General features: G+C 40.9%; 1 protein-coding gene across 2 annotated transcripts in view; it reads right to left on the reverse strand.

The window, feature by feature from the left end:
• The window catches only part of LOC115807550 (5'-AMP-activated protein kinase subunit gamma-1), a 50464-nt gene extending 27829 nt beyond the window's left edge, over positions 1 to 22635 (reverse strand). Inside the window, exons 1-3 of one of the 2 annotated variants that reach the window (XM_030768584.1) lie at positions 22549 to 22635; positions 14906 to 14977; positions 12072 to 12363 (exon numbers count right to left, since the gene is read on the reverse strand). In XM_030768584.1, coding sequence (XP_030624444.1) covers positions 12072 to 12363; positions 14906 to 14977; positions 22549 to 22635 — 451 coding nt within the window. Of the gene's footprint in view, positions 1 to 943; positions 1378 to 12071; positions 12364 to 14905; positions 14978 to 22548 lie in introns of those variants that run through there. The other variant, XM_030768585.1, reaches the window with a different exon arrangement.
• Positions 22636 to 24498: the final 1863 nt, after the last annotated feature.

A 24498-nucleotide genomic window follows, 5' to 3' on the forward strand; every position in this document is an offset into this window, starting at 1 on the left:
CAGATTACAGTGTGGTTCAAGGTTCTATCCTTCATTTATCATCCAAAGGTTCTCGTTTTGTATGATTCCCACCCAAGGTAAGAATTTATATCCTTAAGTTTTATGGGCTATTTTAAAACACTGTCACTCCACTGTACAATTAAACTTCTCCCCAACAGCGCTACTGTGTCAGCAACATTCAAATCAGAATCTGAGAAGTCCCTCAGGAGAAATAAACACAGGGTAATTCTTTTTTGGTTTTGAAATGTATCATGGGATGGACTTTATGAAAATGCATTCGACATATTTCCCAACAGTGAGTCACTCAAATTAGTTAAAAATGCAAATAAAGCGTTTCCATGTCAAAAAAAATGTTCCCCAGACCATTGTATATTGTACCAGGCCCAACTCTATCTGTCCCTGTGGTGTTCAGTGGCTCTGATCTACACTGAGAATCACTGATCCACATTGTCAACCAATTAGCATTTGAAGAGCTTAATTCTCAGTGTCCAATAAAATGACGGGGGCAGAGTTAAGGGACTATTGAGTGAAGATACAAAGGCTCCAGTGTGCCGAGGGGTTCATTTCCCATGATCATATTTACAGTTCGAGAGATGACTTGACTGTGTTTCAGTTTCAGAAGGCAGACCCTGCCAGTTCCTGCCCACTGGGGTTAGTATGCCAGCTTTTCTGTTTACAGACACTTCACAGAACCGTAACGCAGCGAGTGCCTCATATAATTGGATACTGCGAAACATTCTGTCATTTTTTTTTCCTTCCCTACACAGTCATATTACACCTGCTCTGTACTGCTTTGAAATCTGGTTTCATAGAAGAACTGTACTGTTAAAAATCATCCTGCCATTACAAATAGCGTATCTCTTAACAGTTCTCTAACTGAGCTCATTATAAAGAATATATAACACGACGTGCAATACTTCAATGTAGCGATACAGTATCTTACTGGTTCCCTGGTGTCCGTGAGGCTCCGACTGACGTCTCCCAGTCCTCCCATTCTGGTCCTTGCGTTTCTTGCTCCCTCTCAAACTGCTAAATCGCTTCATGGGTGGCAGAGGGAATCGAAATCAGCGGAGACACCACAGTAGAGCATGCCTGACTCCACTGGGAGTGCTGACAGAATCTCAGACTGGCTACTGTGACTCCTCTCTCTCTCTCTCTCTCTCTCTCTCTCTCTCTCTCTCTATCTCTTTTTCTGTCTCTCCTGACTGGAATGAAAGAGCTCTGCTCAGTGTTGCCTGGTCATAGTAGTCTGAGCCAGAACTGACAGTTAATTCCAGGTCAGGGCAAAGAGACTGTAAAGATGGCAGATAAGTCCACGTGGACAGTAAGCCCAAGATTTTCCCACTCTGCTCAGCAGAGCTTGCAGGTGTCTCTGAGGAGTCTTGAGGAATAATTGTGAAAGCTAACAGGCAGGCACGCTAACAGTAGCAATCTTCATGGGAGAACACTTATCTGTGAAAGTTACTGAGGAAAAACTCTGTAGTTCTCTTCCTCTGTCATTCTTCGTAGTTTCTTTCTTTTTTTCCCCTCTATCTCTCTCTCCCTCTCTCTTTCTCTCTCTCTCTCTCTCTCTCTCTTTTTCTTTCTTTCTTTCTCTTTGTGCAGGGATCCAGTCCAGTCACCACCAGATTGTCAGGTACAGCTGTTTGTATGTATGGCAGTGTGGGTTAAGTGTGTATGTTCGTGTGTGTGAGTGTCTCTTTAAAATAGCCTGCATCGAAGGAGGACTGTAAAAGGAAACCAGCCCAAGCACAGACAGACTACTGTACTGATTGGTTAGACAGGGCCCCCCTTCCTCTCTTGGGTGCTTCCCTCCCTGTGCACATACACAGCTCAGTATGTGTGTGTATGTGTGTGTGTGTGTGTGTGTGTGTGTGTGTGCGTGCGCATGCACGCATGTGTGTGTGTGTTACTAAAGAGTGTGAGTGTCACATGACTGTGTTGATTAACCCTTATGCTAGTTTGACAGTTTTATTACAGACGGGTCAATTAGATACGATTTGACAAGTGTGATGTTACATCCTGTCTTTTTCTCTCTCTTTCACACACACACACACACACACACACGCACACACACAAGATAGAGGGAATATACATATATCAAAAATATGAAAACATGCAACGACGCAAACATGGAAAGCATATTCAAATATGCCGGTTTACAGACGCAAAGGCTTTACAGCTGTAGCATATGGCCCCATTGGGATAACCTAGGCAAGCATTTCTGCCACACAGCACAGTCCACACTCACCTGTCTGGGTGAGAATGACCTAAGCCAGAGCCTACTGAAGGAACATCCTTCATGAGGCATATCATTCAGAGACAAAACATCCATTTCTCTAGTGCATTGTCATAATTTAAAAATCCTATCCTCTACAGAGAATATAGTACCTCAGTGCACCTCTAACACTATGTTTACAGCAAATTGAACAAGGAGCACCTTGAAACCTTCCTCTAAATGAACAGACACTCAGCGTCCCAAAACAAGGCCATTATAGCTGGCCAGACAAGACAAAACATACATCAAAAAAAAAAAAAAAAAAAAAAACCTGAGGAAGTATTGTGTTTCCTTTCCTTTGAAAGAAGTTCTACCTCAGATTATATTGTGCCTTTCCTCATGTCTGTTCAGCCTTGCCCACGACTCAAAGCTCTCTTTTTCTGCCAGTGGGCTGTAGATGACAGAGAGATATTAGAAGTAGCCTCAGAAAGGAAAAAAAAAAGGAGGAATCAAGACAAAAGATACACCAAAACAAAGCCTGTATTCTTCAGCAATTCATCAACCATTTCTAAGCTAAACCTGCCGTAGAGGTTAGATTAATAGATTCATTTATCCATTGTATTGTCACAATTTAGAATCTCTTCCCTTGATGGAGAGGAAGGTATCTCAGTTCATTGTAAGCACTATTTACAGTGAATAAAGAACAGTGCACCTTGAAACCTCCCTGCAGATGAATGGGGACTCAGCGTCCAAAGGTAAATTAATCAGACTGAGCTTGTATACTTTTTCAGCCCTGTTATACCGAGATGAACAGAAGAGAGGCATGGCTGAAGACTGGGGCCAATTTTATATATTAATGGAAAATCTTATTAAAAGCTTGACTGCTTGGCAGTTTTTTGGCAGAATTAGAAGCATGGACAGAGGAGCAAATAAGAGAGAGAAACAGAGAGAGAGGGAGGGAGGGAGAGAAAAAGAGAGAGAGAGAGAGAGAGAGAGAGAGTGAGAGGGAGGGAGAGGGAGAGAGAGAGACAGAGAGAGAGAGAGAGAGAAAGTGAGAGTAACCACACACTACCATTCATTAAAGCGAGAATAAAAAAAAAAAGAAACATAAACAATAACATGGGATTTCACACAGCTTGAAGTCTCTCTGATTAGAACATAATTGAACTCCACAGGCAGAGCGTACAGCTATGAAAGCCTTATTAAGTAATCACGCTACAAAGCAGAATACAAATGTATGCCTTGATATCTACGTTTTTTTTTTTTTTGTGGAGTTCTAAAACGACTTCACACTCGGTAAGTGACACACTCGATAATTTCCTGTCTGAGGACAATGTGTAGAGAAGGCCTCTGGAGCACACTAGATAACTGAGATGAAACTTCATTAACTTTTTATGAAGTGTTGCTGCATTATTTACTGTCACCATTCTGCGGCTTCCTTCACTGGATGACTCAGCAATGTTATCCTGGTGACCTTTGTTTAAGAAAGAGATGCAACATAAAGGAGATGATGAAAAATGCTGTCAAGACACAAGTGTTTTCTCACTACTACTAGTACAATATCATTTTGGTGTGTTTCTCTATGGGTTTTAATGACGTGGGTGTTATTGTTTGTTTGTTTGTTTGTTTGTTTTTTTAAACAGCCAATGAACCACTCACAGAATGTGGCTGTGACGATGGCCTTGAGAATCCTGACGCTGCCAACACTTGATACCACTGACAAATCAGTCATACTCAAAGGACGAGAGACCCTGCCATTAATCAAAATAAGCCATTATGAACAAAGCCAAAGGGCATCGCATCAGCATAGAGGACAGTCAGTGCTTTGCATAAGCAGAATTAGATTGGCCTTGATTAATCACATCTTAGTTTCCACCCGCTCACCTGACATCTCCTATTGAGGCCACTTCTAGACCTGCTAAGCTTTCTCCAACAGGCTCATTTGAGCCCAAAAAGTCCCTCTTGTGTGCAAGGAGTTGAGCTAATCCTCCAAAATCCACTTGGCTCCCTGATTTTTTTTTTTTTTTTTTTTTACTCAAAGCAGCCCAGCCGACAACAGAGGGGAAAAAAAAGAAGCTTTGTGATATTGGAACAAAAAATGCAATTAGTAGCAGCAGCAGGCAAGACTGAGGCAGAGGTATCTCTCACTTTTTCTGATCTCTGAGTTATGACTAAGCTACTAATGAGAGCGTGAGGGCTTTGTTTGCATTCTCACCTGTACTACTTCATTAAAATCTGTATATAAAAAAAACACCAACAGTAATTATTATTAAGGCCCTCTGTCTCTCTGCCTGACTGTACCCAACTCCCTATGACTTCCTATGCCTGAGAGAGAAGGATGCCAAGTCCCTGGAAATCTAAGAACTCTACTGTTTTGGACTGAAGGTCACCTTGCACTCCTGGATACCTTCCAAATGCAGTCTGTTGGCACTTCACCCTGGTCCTGTAGAGAAACACTGCACTCTAAGGCACAGTCTGATTCCATAAAAATGTATAGAACTCTTTTTAGAAAGTGGGTCAGGCTGGTAAGAGATCCTCTCTCTAACAGAGCATAAAGCATTACTTTCCAACAAAATAAGATACTGGGGAGGTTCTGTGTGTGCGTGTGTGTGTCTGTGTCTGTGCGTGTGTGTGTGTGTGTGTGTGAGTGTGTGTTTTCTCTGCAAACAACACACACATCAGCTTGTATTGTGCCACTCCCATTGTCGTTTGTGTTTTAAAGTCGTTTGATCAGCCTTGACTGCTGTTCAAAGCCCTCTGTTTCTGTCAGTGGGCTGCAGAAGACTGACATATCACGAGCATCTTTAGACAAAGGGAAAAATGGGAGGAATCAAGACAAAACATGCAACGTTCTGTACATGCAATTCTTCGGTCGTGAGTCCGTGGTGGAGGTTGGTCCCACCTCTCTGCTCATGCTGTGGTTTCAGCAGGCTGTGGGTACCTGACTGTAAAGTCACAGGGCCACATGAACTTGACTGTTTTCTTAGCATCTGAGGTGAGACATTGTTGGACCAAATGATCCTTTAAGCAGAGTATAGTAGAAAAATAACCCTTTTCATAATCTCTCACTTCACTTAAGGCCTAGAAGCAGGTCAGCATGAGACTCATCTGTGTATCATGGACAAACACCACCAAACCTGTCCCACTTCTTTTTTTGTTTTTTTTGGTCAAAGGTCAGCTGATGTCACCATAAGTAACAAACAAACATATTTGCCCTTATTTCACAGACAAAACCAACAGAGCACATATTTCCACAAGGTAGTTCTCAACCGAAGCTCCTCAAGTCTATCATCAGAGCCTGGCCCGAGGGCATCCCCTTATAAGGTAAAGTGTATATCACCTCAGCTGAGAGGAGACGCACAGTAAACGAGCTAGCTCTACACTGTAAATACACTGCCCTGTCAGTCTCTGTGTTTCTGTCTGTGAACCAACTATTCCCAGATAAGGCCAGATAGAGTAAAGGAATTCTGAGTGTAATGGGAGGAGTGGATAGTAACATTATTTCAAACATTATTTAGATATAATTCAGACAACGGTCAAATGTCGTTGACGTTCTTCTCACATTTCAAATGACATTTAATAACATGACATTATATTTAATCACATAAACTGTTGTTCATTTCACTTGGTAAACGTGCCTAATTTTGTTCAACTGAAACATGTCTTTTTTGCACTTTCGAGATAAGTAACTACATGTGTCAGTGCACTACCAAACCACAAAGAGTGAAACAACAGTTTAAGACTTGGTCTGTTGTGATTTTTGGTGAGATAGAGCGTTTACATTGCGCATGGATTCAAGCCCTGTTCCACGTTCTCACACTCACAATTTAGGTGATTATATTACTGTTTTATTGTAGAAGTTTTGTAGTACACACACAATAACATTCCATGTCACCACGTAAGCTGTGTGATGTGGTTTGAAGAAAACCTTACCGAGGCCAACTGAAAACCTCAGCATGAACACATCATTTTGATGACTTGATTAAACACAGATTTAAGGCAACACACAGATGACCCTACCGAGGAATAATATTACTAATATTTCAAGCAGAGACGCACACAGCTGCCAGTTTCAACCAAAACTCGTCCACGACAAAATGAAACAGACATAAAAAAGCCAAAGCCAAGCCGACGAATCTTATTACCATGAAATAAAAATGAGACACGGAATATGTGTTCTATTGCCTCTGCTAAGAGAGGTCACATATTTCACAGGGGGGAATATTACATTAGACGGCACATTGTCGACACTCTTAGAGAGTCAGAAATGCTCACAGACCCTATAGCACTAACAAGAACTGTCAGTCTACACAGCTGAGTCAATCCTTTATCCAGCATTTTTCATACGCTCTTTATGGATGTGTATCTAGCTTCGGAAATCTAAAGCCACAAATTTGTCTTATTACAGCATGACGTGGAATAAGGTTATAATAAAACTATGGAGAAATCCTTTGTTCCTCACAAAGTGCATCAGTCACAGGGCAGAGACCTACGTGACGCACAACAGGAATCTCACTAACTCACTCACGCCATCCAGACCTCACACAAACACGTATTTCCGCAAGGAGCAAAGCTCATACATCTTAACATAGATTAAAAAAAAACACGCGCGCGCGCACACACACACACACAGACACACACACGCTACATGTATAACTGCATATTTCAACAGGGGTCAGATGAGAACTGAAAGAAGTTATCTGTATCTCTCTTTCCCTTGAGTGAAACCCACACCCTCTCCTATAATTAACCACAGCCTCTCTGCATCACTAAGAGATCCACTGGCCAGGCATTACATAACGGCAGGGTGGTAAATATATTCTGCACACATCTCTCTTTCTGCGGGTCAGACGCAGGGCAGCTGCTCCCTGGTCCCACTGTAACAGACTGTACTATGCTCCTGCCTGTACTGTTAAACCCCAAGATCCCAAAAACACTCAAAATGTGAGGGAGACAGAACAGAGAGCATGCAGATTGATGAATGGTAGAGTCTATACGTCAGAACGGTCATCAGTTCATGATGTAACGCTTTACCCATCAGGGAATTCGCTATAAATCTTTTGTATTCAATGGTTGATGACCGTAACAGCCGAGCATCGTACATGCCTCACTATTAGTCTTCGTTCAAATTAAAACAGTTCAACGGTGTCTCACACAGACGTGCAGACCAAAGCCAGTTACAGAGAGATTTGAACGTGCTGAAAATGCTGATATGAGGACAGGATGTGCTTTCCATTGTTTCGTTTGACCTGAGATGGAGCTGGACAAAGGTGAGCGCCTTTTTTGGCCTCTGTTAAGCAAACTTTAGTCAGGTGCTGCGCTCACACACACGCGCAGGATGTTATGACAGTCACACTGCTGAGACAAGGGGAGGACCGTGACTGCTGACGTCACGTCACCGATCCACTCGCTTCCCAGTCAGCTGCTCCGCTCCGAGCCAGAGGCCACGCACTGTTTATTTAGCAGTTGCCGGGTGACCCGAGTTGTGAAGGAAAAGGAATTAAAAGTTTGGAGCATAGTTTGGAGCGGCATAGTTTGGAGCTTAATAAAGCGTTCTCTAGTGAGAGAGAGCGAGAGAGAGTCGGTCACGCGGACGAGATCACAGCACTTTTGCGCCCTCATTAATACACTCTAAATAAACATAAATAGACGGAGGGAAGTGATGTCTATGTGGGCTGTGCCTTTTTGTATTGTTGGTTTAGAACACAGTACACAGAGAGTCCCCGTATCTCATGACCAACGTGACATCAGCTACATCTTGAGTATTAACGCAATGAGCAAACCACCCAAATGACAGAGACCTAATCCTCCACACACACACACAGGCACACACGCACGCACGCACGCACTCCGAATCTGTGCCACTCACATCTAAGCCCCTCAGTGAGTCAGACTCCAGGCACTCATATCATCTCTCACACACACATACACACGCACATACACACACACACACACACACACACACTCACACACGGGCACGCGCGCACACACAGCCGGACAGATGGCCCTCCGCAGCAGGACAGAAGGGTGTTAAAATCTCTCCATCAAAAGTCAGTCACATATAGTGACAAAGAACCTGTAATGAATCAACTTCTGTCACTCACTGTAAGACACTGACAGTGTTGCGGCCTGGAGATAACCGTATCTTGTGTCTAATTTAGGTCCCTGAACAGTCTGTAATTTCTAAGGCTGCATTCCCACCTAGCATTTCAACATGCAGACAATTAGGCAGCATTCACACTCTCACTTAGAAACAAGCCAGCGAGATTTGGATTATAAAATTCTTGGCTCCGGGTTTATTGTTCGAGGACATAATGGGGTGAACATAAAAACATCGTTAAAGATAAAAACCACAAAACCACACGGAGCCATTCGACATTTCTCTCAGACTCCACGGACTTTCCAACAGCAACTGAAAAAGATTAAAACATCAAATGAAGATGTTTTGAAATATGGGTAAATAGCCTTGTTCAAAACAGGATACAAAGATCATTTTTGCTAAGCCACAGATGAGTCAGGTTACATCCTCTGAGAAGCAATGGCTTGAAACATGCAGATTTTCTCAACAGAGCAAGCCAGTCCAGAGAGTCGTGCCAAAATGTTGATTCACGTTTGAGCGGGTCTGGGATCAACAGCATCTTTCTGACCACTAGATGGCGATGTGATCATAAATAATTGCCTTACACAAACCAGTGGAACAGAGAGGTACCTAAAGCCACAGTGCCTCCCTGTGTCTTGAAACATTTCTATTGTCCTGGAGTATGACACAGCATCTTTTCTTACGACGCAATCTCAAATGATCCTATTAAGCAAAATCATAAACACAGACAGCGAAAGACAAAATAGTGCTGCTCATTCAAAAAACATATTTCATTCAACGGAGAAATTAACGACGTGCTTAAAGTTCAGATGTGATTAAATTTGATTTCAGGTATTCATTTTTAAAAGGCTATCATTATAAGCTCCATCTCTTGATGTATATCAATCCTGTTTTAAATTTTTTTTTTTTTATCAAATCGCACTGTGAAACACTGCTCCCACATGAAACAAGCGTTTGAGCTCAGCCAGAGTATGCCAAGCAGCTGTGTCATTCCCTGCATAATAAACACCGAATGGACAAAAGCCACAATCCATCAGGGTACATCAACCTCAACATACCAATAGCTAAAAGCATCTATCTCAGACTAAGCCCGTTTAAAATGAGACCAAGTTCAGACCAAACGCACAGTTTGTCTCCTGTATCTGCATGAACACAGGGCTGTTTGAATGAGAGTTCTTGATGAGGATGTCATGATTTTTCTCTAGGCTTTAAAAAAAAATAAATAAAAGAGCAACAACTCTGCTACTGTACCTACAAAAGGCTGTTGCTGATAGGAGAGGCCGGGTTCTTATCGGAGCTGAGATGAATCCATCAAAACAAAATTCCAGCCAATCCAGGCATCCAATCAGCCATCTACAGTGACCTAGATCCGCACTTCCTACATTAAAGCTGCCCTTTGTGTGTGTGTGTGTGTTTGTGTGTCTGTACGTGTGTGTGAGACGCCTAGGTTCCATTCATCTCTGATTCAACTTTTGTCAGTGTAATAAAATGAAATGCTCTTGACAGCACATGGAGTCACATCTCTTACAAGGAAAAAAAAAAATGACACAGATTAACATGTCGAGTTTCTTATTTTGACAGGAGAAACTACTATCGTACAACCACACAGACCTGGTCTTCTTCCAAATAGATTAATAGTATTTTGTGCCTGTGTGCCTAACTAGGATTGTTACTGACTGCCAGTAGTGGTCCAATAAAAGAGAGTTGGCGTTGAGTTACATAACAGTGTGTGAGGAAGTGCATGTTCTCCACTGTGTTTCACCCACACACTCCCACCCACACCGTCTGTAACACACACAGGCTTTTTTTTTTTTTTTAAGCGCATCCATGCTTCCGCCACCCTATTCTTTTCACACATTTTGTGCCAGCTCCTTTGTGACAATACTGTTTGACAAAAGAAACATCAGTTCCATTGTTGATGCAACGTTAAATCGGACAGTTAAAGCAAAGAGAGAGAGAGAGAGAGAAAGAGAGGGGGGGGGACTTTTTTCAGTTCATCTGGCATCAGAGGAATTCACCTAGGTCAATGGAAATCATCTTGTTAAAAAAAGATCAGTCCATTGTAAGAACAGCCGAGACACCAATAACAACCTTTCACTAATTACAGGTCGCTATGCTGAAATTATGTTCTCAAACATAATCTATCTCCAAAACCAGTTTTAATTAGGTGCATCCAGGACAGACTTCAAATATCTAATTATAACCTTTTCTGTGTGGGTTGTATGGAGGTTTTTGACTAATTAATACATCCCTATTACAAAGAAAAAAACAAAAATAAAAAGCAGCTCCAATGATTACAATCTACAGTCAATGACAGTCATTTTTATATGTGATTAAACCTGAACTTTTTGTTGCGTGAGCGTTGTTGTGGTGTTGACTGCATTCCTGTTTAAACTTTAAAAAGCCTCAAACTCTCCCCCTCTTTCCCTCTATCTGTAACCACATCCTATAACAAGGTTTTCAGAAATCACAAGGAAGTCATTAGAAAGCACTTCTTTTCTATTTGAAATCACTCTCTTTCTCAGTGAAAGCTCTCTCTCTCTCTCTCTCTTGCTCTCTCTCTCTCTCTTGCTGGACTGTACAGCCACATAAAGGCTGGGTCCTTTGCTGTTTCTGCTCTGTGCATATATACAATATGCAATATAGGAACCAGTTACAGTGATTATATGGTAATAATGTGGACAGATACATGGATATTCATGTTCAAGAGATAAATTAGCTTCATATCAATAGAATTATGTCTTGATGGCAAGGCACGGCATGTTAACAGTACACTATGCTGCTCACTATAATGCAGTGAACACTATAATGTTCTATTATTCCTTTAGGTTGTTGTGAGATTTTGTTTGCTATGTAGAGCTGAAAGGTCAGAGATCTGTGTGCAAGGCTACAATATGGACAGACTGATGTGCTAAATAACACCCACACGTTCACAAAATGAACACACTATGCAATTAAATGAATCATTACTAGCTGAAGGGTGAGATGTGAAAGAGGGGCCCATCCACGGATGCAGTGTGATAGGACGCATAATTGTTTTGGCTCCAGCACTGAATGTTACTCAGGCTGACTCATACCGCTCACATGTAACCGAGATTCAGTAGAATGTAAGACAAGGTTAATGTATTCATCTGAAAAGAACAAAAGAATGCCTTCGACTTTCAGCAGAGCAGGAAACAAAACAAAACAAAAAAAAAAAGTATTTTTTTGTTGAAGTACTTTTGGAAAGCAGTCACTGTAAGTTGCAGGAAAATATGTCTGGTCTGTTATCTTCATATCCAAAGGTACTTGAAGACAGATGGCATTTCTGAATAGTCCCTCAGTAAGTAACAACAACATAACAACAGACTTTGCCATTCGGAGAAAGGTATTAAGCACATACACTACAATTCACTAACTGAAAATAGAAAACTGGCGTGGGAGGTAAGGGATTTTTGTTGAACTGGTTCTTAGAATGCAGCTAGTATGTTTATTTCAAGTAATGCAGTAATTTATCCCAGCACCAGGGTTCACACAAACAATGAAGACACCCTTTCAGCATAAACAAGCACTTTTTGGGTTTATAAAATGAATGACTGAATGAATGTATGCATGAATAACGCCACATAATGACCAAAATACACCACTGGAAAACTCTCTCTGCAACAATCAGAATGTATTTTATAACACTGAACAGCTCCACACTCTGCTCACTGCCAGCCATATTCAATGCACTGTCTAGTTTTAACTTGCCGTGTGTTTCCCAGTTCTTACCTTTTCTGGCACGGGAGAAGAGTTTGATACTGACGGGAGAGGTGGAGGTTGAGGTGGAGGCTGAAGCATTGGAAGAGTCCTTGGAGGAGGAACGGAAAATTCCGTGGAAGCTCAGGCGACGGGGTGACTTGGGTGGGGAGTCCTGGTGGGAGGGGTACGGGAAGATGGTTTTGGGCGATCCCGGGCTGTTCCTGGACCTGGCTGGGGCAGACAGGGGACTGGAAGGCCGGCTGAACGGACCCCGGGCAAAGAAACCTTTGGTTGGACTGGCTGAGTGACAGCTCACCTCTCCCTGAAATATAAACGCATGGACACACATGCAACATCATAAGAGATGTCTTTTGGGAAATAGCCCACGTAAGTGGCACTGGTGTTAACTTGGCATCTCTTAGCAGTAGCAGAGTGGCATGAGCTTCAGTTCATCCAGATGCTTAAAGGTGAGGTAATGGTAATGCTTAAATACCCAGACCTGGACTGAGTGAATGAACAATTTCATTGTGACATATCATGAATTCATCATGTTGAGCTTGCACATGTCAAGAGAGCCTCAGAGCATGAGACAAAACAATGACTTGTTACATCCTAGTTTTATACTAAGAGATATTCCAACTGTCAGGAGATAGGAAATTAAACCGTGTACAAAGACGTGGGCTCATTGAAATATATAGATGATACACAATTGGCTTATAGGAAGTGAGAAATTCATCTTTTGTTCCACCAGTCAACAATATTCTACACTTGTATAAACACTCATACTAACAACACGATACAGCAGTTAAAAACACGACTGCCGTCTGACAGCACAGAGTAAATTCATCTGGGACTAAAGGTCAACAAGCAAGAGCAGAAATCCTCTGTATTTCAAACTGCGTGGTTAAATGTCAACTGAGGCTAAGAACTTTGCTTAATGTATCAAGAAGGAGAAATAACAGGAGCTAAAAGCATCTTAAAAGCATCCAGGAATAGTCATGAGTGGCAAGATACATGTATTTCTCTGTTCATCAGCTAATGGAAAAAGTTCTCTTATCCCACTGACTAGCAGGTTTCAATGCATTGACCCTTTAAGCAGGAGATTAGAAACATGCTGACACGCTGTATTTAAATACCATCGTCGCCTGATTTTGGCCCTGTTCCAGATTTTAAGCTATTCCCATGGCAAAAGCAACACTAGAATGTGTACACACACACACACACACACACACACACACATGCCCACGCACAGACATGTACAAACACACACAAAACAAACATAAGCTTATGTTGACCTTGCTGAAGATTTATGGACAACAATATCAGAAATACTCTGAAAAACCGTGATTAAGATATATTTACAGTACACCAGCTGGCACGGATGAAGAGGAGGTCAACAAAACAACTAAACAGACGACAGCTGACTTCTCCACTGTCTCAACTCTCATTTCACAAAAAATGTACAGAAATAAAGCGAATCAGGCAGGCCTTCCACTAAACGGAGAAAGACACCAAGGAAAGATAAAAGGTTGAGTAAACACAGACCCACGTTTTCAATTTCTTAAATCACCGGTCAGTTCATCTATCTTCTCCGCAGCCTTGCTTTCCTGGACAGCTGTCTCTGATTGATGCACAACTCTCTCTTTACAACTGGGGTTCTCAGAAAAACTCATAACATAACCTTGGCACTCCAAGGTGAAAGAGGAGCAGAATCGGATTTGTTCTGCGAAATTGCATTCAACCAGTGACAAAAGAAAGACAGATTTTCACAGTCGTCATATTGCACAACCATGACATTTCCTACGGCAGAATGGTAGACTAGAGTTCTGTTTCTGGAGGGCTCGCAGCCCAACAGCCACACAAGGAAGGAGAGTAAATTAAAAATTAGGTGATTAGAGCATTCAGTGAGAGGGACAAAGGAAACATTAAAACGAGGACACGGGGAGTGTGGTAACATGCGAGTGTTAGAGAGCTAGTCAGGCAGGGACGCGGCTGATTCAAACCTCTGCAATGACAGTGATAAATTGGTGAATGATTTATGAGTTTATGAATGGAAAAATGTTTAAAGTGCATACCTGATCACGTCATATTTTTTCGCTCTTTTCCTTACGTTTTTTTTTCTCTCTTTATACCTCTGTGCCTGCATGCATGTGTGTGTGTCTGTGTGTGTGTGTGTGTGTGTGCCTGCCTGTGTGCGTGTGTGTGCATGCATGTGGGACTGATCTTGCATCCAGGTTTTTGAATTCTTGATGCTGAACATAGTGAAATCCAGGCACGGATTCACTACTGATAGATACAAACAAACCCCAGACCGATTTACACCACAATGTGCATGTCACTCACATCATCAGCAGTTTCAGAAAAATGATCCCAGGGACACACTCATCAATTCAAACATGGACAAGCACTCCAGCGAAAGGTACTTTGAAAGCTACTGTGGAAAGTTTTTTCTCGCAACGTGGCTATAATTACTCTAGCACTGACCCATTAGTCTTCAATTCCATCTGCGTTGTTGACTGTGTATCGTACAGAACTCTGTTCTGAATATTGCCAATCACTGTTTATATAGCAGTCTGGGGTTAATACTGGACTGACTAAATGAGACGGGAAGCAGTCATCCCATGCAGTAATACATTACACCAGAACGGTTAATATCTCTGATTGTAATGTTATCAGCCTGTTGTTGTAGAAAAAATATGACTCCTACAGAGGTGCAATCATCGTGTTGTTAGAATTTTATTACCCTGTGATTTATGAACAGCCCGATGAGAGAGGAATATGTAAATACTGGGAGCATGGCTGGTTGGTTTTATCTCTTGATAGGATGGTAATAGGTAAAGCAGAGAATGGTGAGACAATATTACCTTTCGCACACTGTCTCTCTCTGTGGGGTCAGCATCTCCCTCCAGGAAGGGCATGGCAAATGAGCTCAGATCCTGTAGAGAGAATTGACTATGGTTAATGTCTGTTTCTAATGGCACAATTCGTTTAGCAGTCACGAAGGGGGAAAAAAAGTCTATGACAAGCTTGTATTGGACCCGACACAGAAAGGTTCTTACAGCAGTTCAAAAGAAACAGACTATTATGCACAAAATGAGGATGAAATATAAATCTCACTTGGAGTTTTTGAGATGTTATTTGTAATTACATGCAACAATGTGTTCTGTCATCACACTGCAAACCTTATTCAAACAAGTGTGAACTTGAGTAGGAAACAGATGGGCACACGGTGGGTGTTGTAGCTAACTGGAAAACAGGCCAATCAGGGTGATCCAGAAATCATCCTGCACCAAACAAGTCATGCCCCATAACCCATATGTGTTTGTTAAGCCAGCGTTTTTACCACTTATTGTGAAAACTTCATTTACAGTCAATGCAAAAGCGCATTCACAGAAGGAAAATGAAAACAGGAGACATTGAGTAGATATCTGTCAAACACTCCAAATTAGTTCCAGTTTGAAACTCAAGGCATTCTGACATGTGACTGCTCTGCATATTTTCCTGCGGTTTTGAATTGTATCAGCAACCTGCTATCCACTCCAGGAATCAGCTGTCAGCATTTTTCTCGCTCTAACACAGAGAGATCACGTACGGAGATAGTGAGAATGTTTGTCAGACAGGTTGCTTTGGAATCAACAAGGCTAAGTCATTTTTCAAAAAAAAAAAACAAAAAAAAAAAGACTGTAAAATATCAAAAAGAAAGAAAGAAACCAAACAATAAGAGAGAAAGACAGACAGACAGAAAGACAGAAAGAAAGAAAGAAAGAAAGAAAGAGAACAAAAATTGCTAAATAAATAAACAAATAAATAAATCATCCACGCTCTTGTAAAGTATGCATACTCTACATGTCCTGTAAAGGGTTTGAAAAATGGGGGGACCAGGACATGACATCTCAAACACACATTCTAAAATAGAAGCTACGCAAACAGCAACTCGGTGACGGCAGCAGTTTCAGAATAACAACATTCTCCGGCGGTCTTGGATCATTTGAACAGCGTGTCAAATCTTGAGAGGACACAGACAAGCGCTGAAGTATTATCACAGCGGCGCAAAACGCACAGAAAGACTTTGAAACGAAACTTACACAGAAATCATTCTTGAGTGCTCCCTCCATTGTGCCGTCTGCTAATGGAGAGTTAAAAAAAAAAAACACGCTCTTACTTTAAGAACCGACTGGAATTAGCCTGGCGGGCCAGAGTACTAAAGCTCATTAAACTGTTAAGGCTTCCTAAACGTGACTCAGCAAGACAACGGTGCTCCACTTGGCATGGGTAACTCTTGCGTCCATACACATACACACACACACATGCATGCACTCACTTTGAGTTACGCCAAAACATTTTCTCTCATTTGCACTGGCACCAACAAACTTTTTGAAAGTACTAAAAGCTACTCTTTTAAACCCAGAGTACGAGTGTGAGTCATAATCAAATGCATCTACTTTTCAGACTAATTAAGCCAGAATTGACTGGTTGCTGTAGAAACACCACAGCAGCAATGGACGTGTAAAATTACATCTTGCTTCACACAGTGCCTCCAGGAGAAATGTCTGAAATGCGTGGTTAGAAATATTACCGCTGAGCTGTAGTGTGGTCGTGAACATTTGTCAGATTCCCTCTGACATGTTTTATCTGTAGTCACCAGATTATGGCTGAGCTAAAATGAAGGCCAACAGTGACAGGTCTCATTAATAATATAGACCAGTCAATGACAACATGGCCAAACCAGGGGTGAAGTTACTCTGTGGAAATAATCTGTTTCAGCCTAAGCATCACTTTTAACTTCTGCCCCTCCCTGAAGTTTCCTCTGACTTTCTTATCCATTCCTCAGTATTTCTCTCTGTGTCTGTCTCCTCCAGTCTCTCATGCTATCACTGGTATCCATGGTTACAGGATAGCTCAGACCATATGGGCATGAGAACATCATGAACAATATAAGTTAATCAGGCAAGCAACAGCCAGTGAATATCTCAAAGTCCAGAGCCTCACTGAGAGTCAAACTTCTGAGGCTGGTTACACAGAAACTAAAATTACACATATTTTATTTCTGGTATTTAACTTCTTCGGTCAGCTCATTTTAAATGTCTTTCTTCTCTTTTTTTTATCATTTTACAGAACCAACGTATATACTGAATAATGCCTTTCTGAATGAAGTCACAAAGCATTTACTTCCTCAACAAACCAGTAAAGAACTATTTGCTCTTGTTATCATACACAAACCATGTAATGACAGCAGCTCTCCCACAATCTCTCATGGTGAGTTAGAGTATGTGGAAATCAGAGTTAGTTCCTCTACTAATTTACCTTTACTTCCCAAAAGTGTAGTGTTCCCTCCCAAAAACAAAACAAAAATTTAAATTAAAATAAATAAATAAAATAAGAAAGGAAATCAAATCTTTCCTTCACATACGTTCCAGAGACTTGTGTTTCCTCATCGACAGGCGTGAAGGAACTAAAGCGAAACATCCAAAAGAGAGAAACTTCCTGCCTTGCAGACAACGTCTCAACGTCCTACCCCTCCAGCCCCGAGGGAGAGAAGAACTAATATCAAAACCTGATATACGTCCTTAACCCGACTGAAGTCAATGAAAAAAGTGAATCACTCAGATCATGAGCTTGCAAAATTAAGTCTGTTAAAATGAAGGTTGTCTGAGTGCCTAGACTCAGACAGTCAGTGTTACCGGGAGAGTACTTAAAAACAGGAGCGGTGTTGTAATGAGATAGTCAACAAAACTGCTGCCACAAGCACTTGCAAATCCTATTTGATGAACCCCAGGCCACTGGAAGAGGTAAAGCCAAAGCTGAGACCAGGCGGAGCTCACTGTCAAGATGGCACCTCCCATCAAGAGGATAGAGGTTAGTGGGCTGGCAGGTCATGTGTCCAAACAAACAGACAGAGATCCAGTACGATACCAGGACTTAGAGCCTAAGATTTAGAGCACTTGTGTGGCAGGTAACAGGGTCGAGTACACTTAGTCACACATTACTTCAAAGTGGTGTGGTCCTCTTGATTGCTGCATTGTTCAAACACAACAGCTATGTGATTTGCCACATAGCTATAAAAGGGTATAACATTACACTCAAAGTAGGCCCCTTTATGGTCCTGGATGAGGTACATCATCACCCACTGATCGATTAAAATGCAATTGCAAAGTAATCCACAGTTTGAAATGCAGTGGCCAGTGTTGCCATGCTCTGCAGTACTGTCTCAGAGGGCCAAGATGTTGCTATTTCTTGAAGGTGTCTAGATTGAGTAATAGTGAGAAGGGAAAACTTGGAGCCTTCAAATGCTGACTCGTCATTCCCTGAACCTCTGGAGTTACTGAAACCAATCTGAGGTCAGAGGTCTGGCACTGGATCACCATTCGGTAAATGGCCAAGAGAAAACTAAGGTGTTAGAAATAGAATAGCTGTGACAAACATTCAGCCGCTAAAGTGATGAAACTATAGATAACAAAGGCATGTGAATAAAATGCTGTTTGAGTTCCATGTAGTTTCAAAACATAGGGGTTCAACCTTTGTCCAAAATTGCTGTCAACAACCTGGACAACACTATCAGATTTTTCAGGAAATAATCATAAAAATGTAAACCTACATATACATATAGACACCCCTACAAAGTTGTTATTGTTTTATATTTAAGTTCTACTGTTATAACATTTGAGCATTTCAGATACAAACCGAGCAGTGCAGAAAATTCTGAAATCCAAATAGTTTCATTAGAGATAAAAAAAAAAAAAGATCAATCTTTGACCAATGCTCTTGCCTGAAAAGTCTAATTTCTATGCATCATAACATTCCAAACACTCAGGCTACGATGCTGTGAGTAAGTGTTGAATAAAACACCTAAATATTATGGCTTTGTATAACGGGATAAAGCTCATGTTAACTCAACTGGTATGAATTGAAAGTGAAGCTGGTACATTCCAATGATCAAACAAAGGGGATTGTACTCCACCTCCCACAACAGTACTCCTGCTGTTATTGGCTAAGGGCTGGAGGCTTGTGCTAGACTCAGCCTCTTTCATCACAGTTCCAACTAAAACATTTGACAGAATGAACAACTGTGCCATCCAGAGATGGGAGCAGCCTGTAGCAGTTATGAGTTGCCACACGCTCACGACAAAGGTGAGCCGATCACAAGTGACCAAACAGAAGTCAGTTAATCGGCAAAAATGTCAAAAACATAGTTAAAAGGGCTTATGTAGGTTAGAATGCTTAAAATTCCAAGACAAAATTTGAAAAAACTCTGCGTACATCAATAATTCAGCATATGCAGGCTCTTCCCTTCGTGCCAGCAAAGGGTTTTTGTTTTTTTTTGCTCACTGTGGCTCCACAAGAGGAGTTCAGCTTTTGCCTGACTTAGCCCATCCAAGTGATTACATTTGCCAGAATAAATAAGTGGTTGGCTTACAAAGAGAGGGCTCTTACTTGAGTTGTACACCAGAAGTCACTAGGAGATGTTACATGAAAAACAGAAAATGAGGAGAATCTTTGAGCAGACATCCCCTTTTGAATTGAAACATGCCAATATCTGAGATGTGTAAGTCCTCCTCAGCCATTAAGATAAAGTATCAATCCATTTACATGTGAGTGAGTGAGTGAGTGAGTGAGTGAGTGAGTGAGTGAGTGAGTGAGTGAGTGAGTGAGTGAGTGAATGCTGCCTCCCAGGGAACATTCATGCCCAGAAAAACTTAATCCTGAATTTTGCTGAAAACAATGGATGACCTCTTGTGATAAGATGAGAAGTCTGACCTCTGAATAACCTTTTGATAAAGGCTTTAACATGTATATGTTAAAGCCTTTATATGTTATATATTAATATGTAAGGACCCTCCATAATTCACTTAAAATTTGTGAATTGAGAGACAATAAGGTTATACCACTCAGTGTTAATGACAGAGTGCAGACTTATGTAGTAAACTTTATGTGGTAAAAATTATTTGGTTTTACAGTCTGGTGAGACTGATTTAACTTTCTAATAGAGCATGATGATAGTGATACACTGATGACTGCCATATAATCATTGACCAGGGACACTGGCAATAACCCCTTCTGACTACATTATCAGCATCAGGGTTAATCACTTATGATTAAATGGCATGGATTCAAATTGGGAAAAAACATTTCAGTCTTTCGTTAGTATACCCGTGCACAGAGTGAGAAAGTGAGACATAGTGTTTTCATGCAAAATGCATCCTGCGCATGCAGTCTTAGCTCATGCTCCCATCTAACACTGCAGAATGAGTGTCAGAAAAAAAAGAGTCCTACAGCACCACTGAACTGATATTTTCAATGCACTTACACAACAGAATCTAATCTACTAAAATGGACATCTGTGCAGATATTGTGGTTGAAAAAAAGGTGAATGTTTTAAGATACACCCCAAAGGACATTCAATTCTTAAAATGCAAGTAATTACAAAAAATTAGATCTCCAGTTTCTAAGAAATAAACAGAACCAAATTTCCACTTTGTTCTTACAGCCACTCTTGTGTCTCCTCACAGACTTATATATTTAACAAAGTCCTATCAGAGTAAGAGGCAACTGCCAAAATACCAAAGCTGCACAAATAACGCTCTGATGTTTTACTGTGACAAAGACTGTACACACTTTTGTTGTTGTCCTGCAGTCACACATCTTTCTGATATCACAGTTTCACGCACGGATTGTAATTTTTAACACATTATTTTTCTGGTCACAGAGAGGGATAAAGGACATCAACCATCAGTATGTTTTCAGTTGTTCTGTTAACAGTTCCTTTTAAAATGACAAAATCAACAGGAAGAAAAAACCTTAAGTCACATACCTCTTCTCCCCACATTCTTTTAGTGTGAAAAATGAGACAAATATAAACAAAGTGCCCCTTTTCGATAGGACTTGGCTCTCATGTTGTACTTTACCCTCTCTTTCTCTCTACATCTGTTGGTAAACCACAAAACCAAAGGTCACTGTCGGCAGGAAAACTGCATACATCTATTGATAACCACAAACTGGCCCCACAACATTATATCACCCCATTATCCAAACAACAACCAAGAGTTAAATATATCGGTGCTACTTGAGTGACTGTTTTTATTAGCCATAAATATACATACGTCATTTACTACTCCAGTGTGAGACATCCCTTCCACTGAACATCCAATCACTTTAATGTCCTGTTAAAGAGTAAATGTCAGTAAGTCTGACTCATCACATCTGATAAGCAACAGTGTGGAGGACACAGCTGTGTTGTGATGTCCTGTACCGTGTTGTTGTTGTGTGTGGGTAAGAGCCACTCTCAGCTGGGCACACCTGAGGCAATGCATGCTCTCTGGTGACATACATGATTGGGACATTGTTAACATTACTTGCCAAACAAAATACAAAATCTATAGCAAACTAAGTCTTGACTAGCTGTCATGTCATGACCATGTAGTGGTGAATTAAAGCAAAAATGATCATCCTCAATAATTTGCCTGATAGTTAATTGTTCTTAGTAGCTCACACAGATGGAATATACTCCTAAGACAATATCTATTATTACAATTACTATTACATTTAAGAGCATGTACTATGAGCTGCAGTGATGAATACAGCTGTAACAGATAACGCAAGGGGATTAAGTCAGCTCCTTTTGGCAGGGCATCAAAATTCAAGTGGTTGAAGAATGAATATGAAGGTTTATTAAAAATCCAACATATCGCTATTATCTAAGGGGAGCTAAATTATACAAACGTACGTCTCTCTCTCTCTCTCTCTCTCTCTCTCTCGGTGTGTGTGTGTGTGTGCGTGTGTGTACGCGCGCGCGCGACTGCATTTGGCGTCGTCCTGTATCCGGAACCGAAAAAAGCATTTAAAATGTTTACGTGTGTGTTTGTCTTTGGGGGACGCTCTTTACCCTAAACTATATGACCTCATGAAAGCTTGTATCACTACTACAGTTTAGACAATCATCCATCACTAAGGACATAATGACCACCATGTTCTCAGTTTATGTGACCTAGATCATTGGTCGACCATTGTGTCAATTATTCAATTAAATTAAAACGCTTTTACGATTCGATTGAGCAATGACGAAAAAAGATCCACGCATATTCGGTGAGTAAACTCATTTTGTTTACTCACTGAATGAAACATTGTATTGATGTTTCATCTCTCCACAGGATATCAAGTAATAAATGGTAAAGGAGAGGACCTCAAAGCAGAAATAGGCAGTAAACCATACAGTAGCCTATCATCAAACGGACAGCGTGAGATGTTGGCTGTCTTTGTGACAATTTATTCTTCAGGGTAACCATGGTTTACTGGTAGATTAAAGCACATCGCCAATCCAAAAATTATCCCCGCAATCACACAGTTCAGCTTTTGAAAATATTCAGTTTGAGTTCTCTTTGTTTTGATTAGCTCAGCCACGCCCACATGCCATTCGTAAACTTTAAAAGTAGTTGTATCAGCAAACCAACAAAACATGTTTTTTAATCTGACAGGAAAAATCGCCTTTCAAAATTTTTTACTAACGACTCACCGGCATGTTCAACCGAAGCGTTCTTCTTTTCCGTGTACTCTTCCTCTTTGCATCCTTCTTCTTAGAATCCATTGCTGTGCTTCCCATTTTCTAGATCATCTGATGAAGTTTGCCTTGATCAAAAAGGCTTTGCCATTGTTGTCGTCTACAGATACTGAATCAGAGATGAATTATGGATTTCAGACGACCAGAATGCTTAGCATATAATTTGCAAGTGCATGGATTTTGGAAAAATAAAAATGATTTCAAATAATAACCTGCTTTTATGTTGATACATTCGCTGTAAAAGAAAAAAAAACTATTTCGACTAATAAAGAGTATTTTAAAGAATACGTAAATGTTTTAATCCAAATAAAATGTCATCCACACAGATTGATTATAGGACGACCAAATCAAGTTGCCAAATCAATTTCGCCTCTGCGATTGCACCTCTCGGAACCACTTCTTCTAATAAGAAGTTTCTGTGCTTTGAAACATTAGCGATGGATCCGTGGTTACAGCAAAGTCGAAGTGTAAAAAGTAGCTTACTGGCCAATAGCTAGCCTATGTATGAATACTGAGATGCCAAAAGACGCTCTTGCGCTGATGTAGCGCTGATGTAGCGCGTGTCTTGCTCGCACTATCTGATCTTTAAGTCATGGTCCTGCAACTGAGAGCTTGCGCATGTATACAAGTGTCACTGTGTTGATCACATAGTCTGCGCAGTGCCAACGCGACGTAAACGCTGTTTGTACCTGTGATGTAGCACATAGCAAAGTGGCAGAATCATCACATGGTCGCTTACTGCAGTCGTATGCCGGCAAGGGAACCTTCACAGCTTCTGTCCTTATCACACAGGGCAGCCTCTGTTGATTGAGTGGACGTCGGTCTAACAATGATGATCTCATAGCTTGATGAGTGTTTATATTGATTATAGTGCTTTTTAAAAAAATATATTCTACTGTATCTCCAGACATTTTACGTCTCACATTTCGGGACTTTTTGATATCACTTGTCCTGATTTGGACTCGTGGTTTATTCCGTCTTCAGTGACAATAACTGTAATCATTTGTCGTACTTTAACTGTTAAAGCGCAACGTAGAATGCGTACTTAAAATTACCTTTTGAAATAGTTCCACCCTGTGGTCTGAATCATCATTACACAACCTCTTATGGAAACTCGTGTTGCTTTGAGAAAAAATGCTGATGAAATTATACGTTACTTTGATTACATGAAGTTGCTAGAGGCATGGATAAAAGTATGTTCTTGTTTGCTTGTCTGCTACACTGTATATTTACTGCATGCCAATCATATTCTTCTTTGTGTAAAAAAAACCGTGTCATACAGTGTCGAAAACGTAACTTCGTATATATATAGTTGGAACATCACATCTCGGTTCTGAATACACCGCACTGACATAAACTAGACTTAATTAGTGTTCAGTGAAATGGCATTCAACAAATCCCAGAATATAATGTATAGTCGTTTTAAGAAGTGACATACTTGCATACTCATAATCTCTAATCAAGTATGTTTAAACATCTTATTCAGCGCAAGCTCTCTCCACAGCGCAGGATATTTTACGTGATCCGTTTTAAAATTGAATTTGACATGTTTTCTGCATTGGTCATGATGTCCTGTCGTCAAACTAATGTCTGGTATTTACAATATTCTAAATACTAAACAGTTTTAATTCATGACATTTAAGTGGCTTTCCAGACAGTGTTTCAGACACACTGAGTTCATTTATTCCCTTGCAATCGTGCGTAAATTGCTGTTAAAGGCGCTGCCACTAGGGCTGTTTGATGAGCAGAGTGAGCGCAGCAGCAAATGGAAGATGAAATCCTGGTCCAATCCTATATCGGCCTGTAGCATTTTCCCCTCTGCCCTTCTAACAGTTCTGAAACAACTGGATTGGTTGAAGCAAATTAGATTCAACATGAAGCCCACTAGGGGACGATATGGAGTAA

Source organism: Chanos chanos, chromosome 3 (genome assembly GCF_902362185.1).
Source record: "Chanos chanos chromosome 3, fChaCha1.1, whole genome shotgun sequence".
In the NCBI taxonomy this organism is placed as follows: domain Eukaryota; kingdom Metazoa; phylum Chordata; class Actinopteri; order Gonorynchiformes; family Chanidae; genus Chanos; species Chanos chanos.